The sequence below is a fragment of the Nicotiana tomentosiformis genome, chromosome 8 (assembly GCF_000390325.3).
Source record: "Nicotiana tomentosiformis chromosome 8, ASM39032v3, whole genome shotgun sequence".
NCBI classification, from domain to species: domain Eukaryota; kingdom Viridiplantae; phylum Streptophyta; class Magnoliopsida; order Solanales; family Solanaceae; genus Nicotiana; species Nicotiana tomentosiformis.
The window spans coordinates 65,858,881-65,866,705 of record NC_090819.1 but is presented as its reverse complement, the minus strand read 5'-3'; the positions used below and the strand labels follow the sequence as shown (position 1 = coordinate 65,866,705).

Sequence of the window (7,825 nt, the reverse complement as noted above, 5' to 3'; positions counted from 1 at the left end):
GTTGAATATCTATACTGCATATGTACAAAACACAGCTATTCAGCAAACAAATCCTCCTATCTCCCATTTTAGCAGTGGGAAGAATTGGACAAATTGTAACCTCATGAGTCATGATTACACCATGTAAAAACTTTAATTGAAGAAAACATTTGTGGTTTTGAAGCTAAAATTAATTTGAAGGATAATAAGCAGTTCAGCAGACCATGAGTGAAAGGTGTAAAATGATGAATTATGCCACATTTCAAATGTCAGTATCAACACCAATTTTCTCGCTTGGCCACAACCCACACACAATTCTTAACAAGTATTCCAGCTCTGGATTTATCCAATTTCCCTTTCGGAGAAACAAATGTTCCATTAACAACAATGCAAAGGCACTTTTATCCCAGAGAATCAGTAAAGAAGCAAACTTTGTGCACTTCTGTTGTAAACGCAAAACAGTACTCTCAAATTTATGGCAACAACCATCAGCTGTGGCTTTTGTCTCTTGAGGTACCATCCTAATGCCACTCTACCCGATAACTGATGATTGCCGAGGCTTGAAAGAAGAAATCCTATAAAGTGCATGCCCTTTCAAGAAGATGGCTTCCTTCATTCGGATCAGGTTGACCTTCCCTTACTGATAAGCAGAACATGCAAGCAAAGCTTCAATAGCAGATTACGGAAGCATTAAGTAAAAGGATGACACAGAACAGGAGAAGGTGGAGCATATAAATACACTGGCAAATCTCTAAAGAATATGGCACCTGAACCTCCATCACTGACACTGTTGCTCTGGATATTAAATGGCACATTGAAGAATCTCCCTAGCTGACTAAACCAGAGACGCAAACCGGGGGGCAATCATGAAGTGAAAAGCTCATTTGAGCTTCTCCCATCTCATGTTGAAAACACTCAGCAAGCGGAAACAAAAGGATGCTTGCAGTATTGGATACAAAGAACTAGAAATTTCCTTGCTTCTCCTCACCATAGGGCTCCTGACAGCGTGCAATGCTTACTTTTCTGCAGCGTCATTAGAATCATGTAATAAGTCATCATTCGCTGAAGCAGTGATGCTGGATTCCTCTACAGGGTTGCCCATAGATGAATGGCATTGTGACTCCACAAGTAAATTTCCAGATGATGCAGGATTACACAGCATGGAATGAGGCAGTGATTGCAGGAAGTTGAAGTAAGCATATTTGATATCAAATCGCATGTCATACCCTGTCCGACAAACAGCAGTTTAGTTACCATTATACTTGGAAAGGAAAGAACAAGGATGAGAAAAGGCTTTCTTTTCTGTCCTTTTTTCTTCCTTTCAGTTTTTTATAAATAGGCTGGTATTTAAGATTCTTACAGTAGTTTACAGCAATGGTGAGTCCTCTACTGTCTGGACTCTGTCTAACATGGTGAAACCACATGCTTGGCCTGCATAATTTGTGTAAAAGAGAAATATGGTTAATTAACACCACTGGGTAAAGCTGAAATGCATGGAACTTTTTAAGAATCCCCAAAAATATTTTCTGACACACAAATAGTCGAGCAGGTATTGGGCAGGTTTTCTCGGTTTGTTACCAAATTACCCATTTTTCCAGAAGCAAATCAAGAACTGAACCGGATTACCAAATTACCAGAACCAAACTGAAATTTCGGTTCATCTCATTTGGTTTTTACAGAATTATGAACAGCCTTAGCCATCCAGAACACGATGAATCATGCTAAATACATACACTAGAAAAATACTCAAGTCAATTTCCAATTTCAATATTTCAACTGCATAGTAGATCTCTTTCCACCAAGGAAAGTGTAGACTCTTACAATCTTTCTCCTGCTGGATGCCAGGAAGAGAGGATAAATACTGCATCACAGAAAATTATACAAGCATGACTAATAAAAGGAATGGTAATCGTCCAAACAAAGATGAATATAAAAAGGAGATGACTCCCCATTATTCGATGGAAATAACATTTTTGCTGACTTTAATGGAGTAAAAGAAAAAAAAAAAGGCAGCCCGGTGCAATAAGCTCCCGCTATGCGCGGGGTCCGGGGAAGGGCTGCCTTTAATGGAGGATAGATAAGAATTTAGATTCTTAATTTGTGGAAAGTGGAATGACATTCGAACTGTCAGGGAGAATAATGAAAAAGGTCCACAAGCAATTCATATTGAGTTTGTCCTTGCTACCTATCTCTCCTTGGCCAGTACAAGCTTCAGCTAGACATTGAACTATCTCCATCCCATTTTGCTAATCGGGTTTATTCATTGCAGTGAGAATAAAGTAAGATCAATTAATTGTTTGAGTTTTGGAATTCCAGCCCAAATATATCTAGCAAAAACTTAGGGGCTAGTTAAAACGAAATTCAAAATTCTTAAAATAATACACTAGAATGAGAAATAAATTTGTTGATATAACCAAAAGTTTGCAAACTTTGAGGAAAGTCTCAAAAGCCAAAGTTTAAGACGAAAACAATAAAAAAAGGGAGAAGGGTCAAAAATACCACTCCACTATTATTTATTGTCTAGATGTACCCTCTGTTATACTATCGGATCGAATATACCCTTACCATTAGACAAAGTTTCAAAATTGCCCTTGTTTTAATGGACTGGACAGATGGAGGCTATTAATAGAAGACCAACCGTTTGAATAAAAAGACCCAGCCCCATATCCTAACCCATTACTTATTCAGACCCGCTTCCCTTCCCATTAAAACCATTAAACCCATAACCCCTTGGTTTGACGTTAATTCTCTTTCTCAATAAATACACAGACATCCGACTGTTATTGCATTATGATATAAAAATCAAATTCAGTTTTTGTTACTGATCTACCAAACTGATCATGACACAGAGAAAATTTAAAACGTTTCCTCTATAGCAATACAACATAATAACAGAACCTTTAGTTCCTCTTAAAGCTTGCTAACGACGGAGTTTGCTTCAAAAATTCGAAGAAGAGTTTTTTATAATAATTTTCAAATTCTTATAGAAACTGTTTCAATAAAAAGATTTTAAGATAGTTTGTCGACTTATGCAAAAGGAAAAACTTTTCTTTCTTGGTAGTTGGCTGAAAAACAATTCTGCAAATATTAATTAAAAAAGATCAAAAAAATTAAGCAAACACCATTAAATGAGCCAAAATATTGTGAAAACAATAATTAGCAAAAGTAGAAATATAAAAATATAGTGTTCAGATCCAGAAATACATAATAGAAGGAAATGAAAAAGATATATTAGCAGACCTAGGAACCAAACCGAGAAAAATATTTTCACTATCATTTTTCCATATATTTTGTATGGATACGTAAAACAAGAACCAATCCATTTCAAAAAACGTTGTTAAATTCAAAAATCTTCAAGCACATGGATTATCAACCACAACGACATCCTCTTCGCCGGTCCTGTAGAGCAAATACCTAATTACTGTCGTTTGGTTAAATAGTTTTAACGGGAAGGGGGGTGGTTCCGAATCGTTTATGGGTTAGGATATGGGGCTGGGTCTTTTTATTCAAACGGTTGGATCTTTTATTTAATAACCTCCACTTGTCTAGTCCGTTAAAACGAGGGCATTTTTGAAACTTTGTCTAACGGTAAGGGTATATTCGATCCGATAGTATAACGGAAGGTACATCTAGACAATAAATAATAGTAGAGGGGTATTTTTGACCCTTTTCCCATAAAAAATGATATTACTTTTTTGCAATGAAATTGTTTCATTAGATTGTTCCTTGCATTGCAAAGATAATGTGCAATAACTCTTAAACTAGCACCTAAAGAGATGACTCATTGAACTTTTTTTCTTTCTCTGGACTGGTGGATGAAAAGTGAGGCAAATGCTCAAGCTACATTGAGAAACATCAAGGTACCAACTATGTAAAATGCAATCAAGAGATCAATGATTGGACCTAGTGTTGGCGAGGGGAACATTGAAACTAAATGAGAAAAAAATGTAAAAGATGCTCCTGAAAGCTTACAAGTAAAGAATCTCGCCCGCCTTGACTGTAACTTCAAATGGTCTTGGTCCATCGAAATATAAGGGAAACTTGGACATTTCCTTCTCCTTCAACTCAGGTGAAGGGTATGGATTAACACTGCACCATGGCACATACCTCATTGGTTCCTCCAGTTCCAAAGAGAACTCCCCAGTATCCTATAATACCAGAAAACAGCAGAACACATATCAGCACAGTAGAACACTACATTGTACTGAAATTCAAGTTTCCTGAAACAAATTAAACCATTGCAGCTCATCAACATATACATCACAAAACACTACAAATGACTCCTAGAACTCATACATAAAACCCAATAGAACTACAAATACATAATACATGAAAGAAAAACAGGAACCTGAACATTGGCATACTGCTATAACACCGCCATAACATTGCTAATTTATGAGTAACGGGGTAAATTTTCTCCTATTTCCAAGAATGAATAAAGGTTACAACTAGGATTGCCTTAACCCACTTGATCTTCTAAGCTACCTGTTATAACTCAATATACATATACCACAAATTTCTTCTGTGCCTTTTTATATGATACTCTATTTTTTAGGTCCCCCACCCACCCCCCCACCCCCCCCAAAAAAAAAACATATTTTGACAACTTTCTATATTTGGAAAAAATTGTTCAACTTTATAATTTTTCATTGCAACCCATCAACACATATACATCATAAAGGGCTAGAAAGTCGTACAATTCACATATAAAAATCCACCAAAACTTCACTTCAACTACATAACATATGAATACATTAAAGAACAGGACATTATACTGAAATTCAAGTTCTCCAAAATAAATGACCACCAAATAGAACTTCCATGCCAACCCATCAACACATATACATCACAAAGTGCTATAATCGAAACAAACATCTAATTCATATATAAAAACCCAACAAATTTACAAGAAATTAATACAAGAAAGAAAAGAATGTTGAACAAAATTGCTAATTCTGTGGAAACCCATCAACACATATACACCATTTGTCTAAATATTATACTATGTATGTAGAAAATTATACTGCATATATAGGTCAAAATTTTTGAACATCCTAAATTAAATTCCTAACATTGCCACTGAACGCACTCATTTCCTTACAAGCACATTAAAGAATATATGGAACCTGGGAGTAGTGGTAATTGGCAGCAGGATACGAACGAATATACATCCTGTGAACGTCAGTAGGAGGAAGAAGCAAAAAATGCTTCTCCCCAGAAACAACAGCATATACGTTCTCATAATGATCCTTATGAAATGAAGTTTCAGACAAATCATTACCAATCCAAAGGTTCACAGCTTCAGGCAAACACCCAAGAGCTTCAGAAGCCCAAGTAAACTCCGGGTCACAATCGTGACTCAAAGGCCCATACTCACTACGAAAACAATCATTCTGCTGCTGCAGATAACCCACACAATTCGGGTCCGATTCTAAGACCCAGGTCAAAGCATCAGGAAAAGGGATACGTTGAACTTCAGCAGAGGCGAAGCAAGTAGTGGAAGTAGTGGGGTGTGGGGTAAGTGCATCAGCTTTGCCTGTAGGGGTGAGATGAAGGGAAACGGAGGAGGAAGAGAGAGTACTGAGGAGATAAGGGGTGGAATGCCAGAGAGTGGTGGCTGGCCAGTGGTTTATGGCGTTGGAAATGAGGCAGGGTTTGTTGGCGGAGACGTAGTCGCGGAGGAATTGGATAGGGGTGGGTGGGGAAGAGAGGTGGTCGATATGGGTGCTGGAGCCTAGGCTTAGATCTCGAACTTCTTGCCAGAGGCTTTCGATGGGTTCTTCCATGACTGTGCTTAAACTCTCACCAATCGTAAACGTCTGCTATATTGCTATTTTCAAAAACAAATTATAGTATTGTTTTTTAGGCTATTTGGTAAAGATTATAAAAATATTAATAGAATCAAGATACTTATTAAGTAATGACATACAATTTTGTTTATAAGCATTACTAATATTTATCTCGTAAACATGATACTATAAGATTAAAATTCACATAGTTTCAACAAAAAGAAAAAATGACACCATCAAATTTATATGACTTAAATACTTTGGTAAATGAAATTTTAGATTTTTCTTTACTATATGTGTCACGCCCCGACCACGGGGAGCGCGACCGACGCTCAACCGAGATACCCGGCCGAGCAAGCATGTACAATACCTTCTACCCAACTCGCCCATGAATAAAGAGAAAATACATTTATATCATTAATTAAACATTAATAGGTCATGTGAATACACCAGTTCATTTTCATTAATTACGTCATTAACAAGTCCCCAAAACAGTACATTATACATTCGTAGTTAAAGTGGGACAGATGATACAATTACAACAAGTTTAGTTCAACCTTTCCAAAACAAAATACAACCCACACTATGTCTACGGAACTTCTAACAGAAACAAAAGAGTGTTACGACAGTGACGGCAACAAGGTCCCGGCTATACCTCAAACACTATGTACAAAGGACAAGAGATGCAGGACCCCGAAATGAAATGGGGCTCACCAAGTCAGCTGAGGAGAGGGTGTGTTGCTATCACTGATCAATACCACATGCATCCATTAAAGATGCAGCGCCCCCGGCAAAAGGGACGTTAGTACATATAGAATAGTAGTAGTATGTAAAACTAAACACCCTCTCAATAGAATGAGTAACAGCAAACGGAGAAGGAAACAGGAAATCAATAAGAGAATCAAATAGCTCGACCAGCTAAGTTGTCTCACCCCGAGACATCCACTCACAATACCACCATGTGCGCGGCATGGCGTCCGATCTCAGCCCGATCGGCTAAGCCGTCTCGCCATAAATGTTGTGTGGGTCGACATCACATCACATCTTGCTAGCAATAATCTCATCTCATATAAGGGGAAACAGCTCAACACATCAATCTCATCTCATATAAGGGGAAACAATCTCATCGCATTAACACTTGAATTTACCCCTCAATCACTCCTACACCGGCACGTGTAGGTTCGGGGTTAGGTTATTTCGACCTACCCTTCCTCGGTGGCTAATCGGTACTCCCAAAGAATTTACTATTAAAATAATTTGCCACTTATTTCGTAATGTTTTGCATATCATTCATTTTATTGGCACTAATGGCCATGACGCAATATCATTCTTGGCACGTTGGCCGCACATCATATTTCGTGTTCTCTTCTTTCACTTTCAAATATCATCATGGATAATCAACAATAAGGCCTTTCAAATTAAGACTTTAAACACATATTTGAGCAATTTAGGGTCTTAGGCACATGTGATTTCTTACACAATTTGACATGATAGCTTTCATTAGAATCACGTTTTTAAATCATAACATAATAACACACTGCCCATACTTAAACCACATTCTCAACAGTAACTCAACATAACAAGAATCTTTGGAATACATATTGAACGCATATTTATTTTGACACAAGGCTTATTTGGAATAATCAATTTATAATGAGCATCACGGGACTTACGAGGCCATTGTGGGGTTCAATTCTAAAAGAGGAGTTTAGCCAACATACTTCGCTTTGAACTTTCCTTAATTCACTACACAATTCCGGAATCCTAGCAACTTTGATCTATTTAGAGACACAACAACATTGAACACGAATTAGGAAGGAGTTCATAATTCTAGCTCATTTGAACATTTTATCAAACATTAGATGGCCATTATGATCTCAAGGTCCTCCTATGGTGGATTCCTCTATTTCACTATCCAAAATCTACCCCATTGAGCTCAACAATCTCCCCACAACCCTAGATAGTACATGCATGCATAATGAACAACTCTCACGCCCAAGAATTACTTGGCTTATTACCTATTTTCAGTCAAATCTCGAAATTGAAGGCTAGGGCTA

At 37.4% G+C, this 7,825-nt stretch overlaps 1 protein-coding gene across 3 annotated transcripts; it reads right to left on the bottom strand.

Moving 5' to 3' along the window:
• Positions 1-204: 204 nt before the first annotated feature.
• Positions 205-5,813, bottom strand: LOC104092998 (lysine-specific demethylase JMJ32). 3 transcript variants are annotated; one of them, XR_685537.4, is made up of 5 exons: positions 5,106-5,813; positions 3,952-4,127; positions 1,340-1,410; positions 747-1,206; positions 205-645 (listed from the first exon to the last, which is right to left on the bottom strand). XR_685537.4 is itself a non-coding variant. In XM_009598697.4 (4 exons), the coding sequence occupies exons 1-4, from the start codon at positions 5,763-5,765 to the stop codon at positions 995-997; spliced, it is 1,119 nt and encodes a 372-aa protein (XP_009596992.1). In that variant the 5' UTR covers positions 5,766-5,813; the 3' UTR covers positions 205-994. The 3 variants fall into 3 exon arrangements, 1 of the variants encoding a protein (XP_009596992.1); XR_685538.4 differs by having other exon boundaries at positions 205-619; XM_009598697.4 differs by having other exon boundaries at positions 205-1,206.
• Between the last annotated feature and the right edge of the window lie 2,012 nt (positions 5,814-7,825).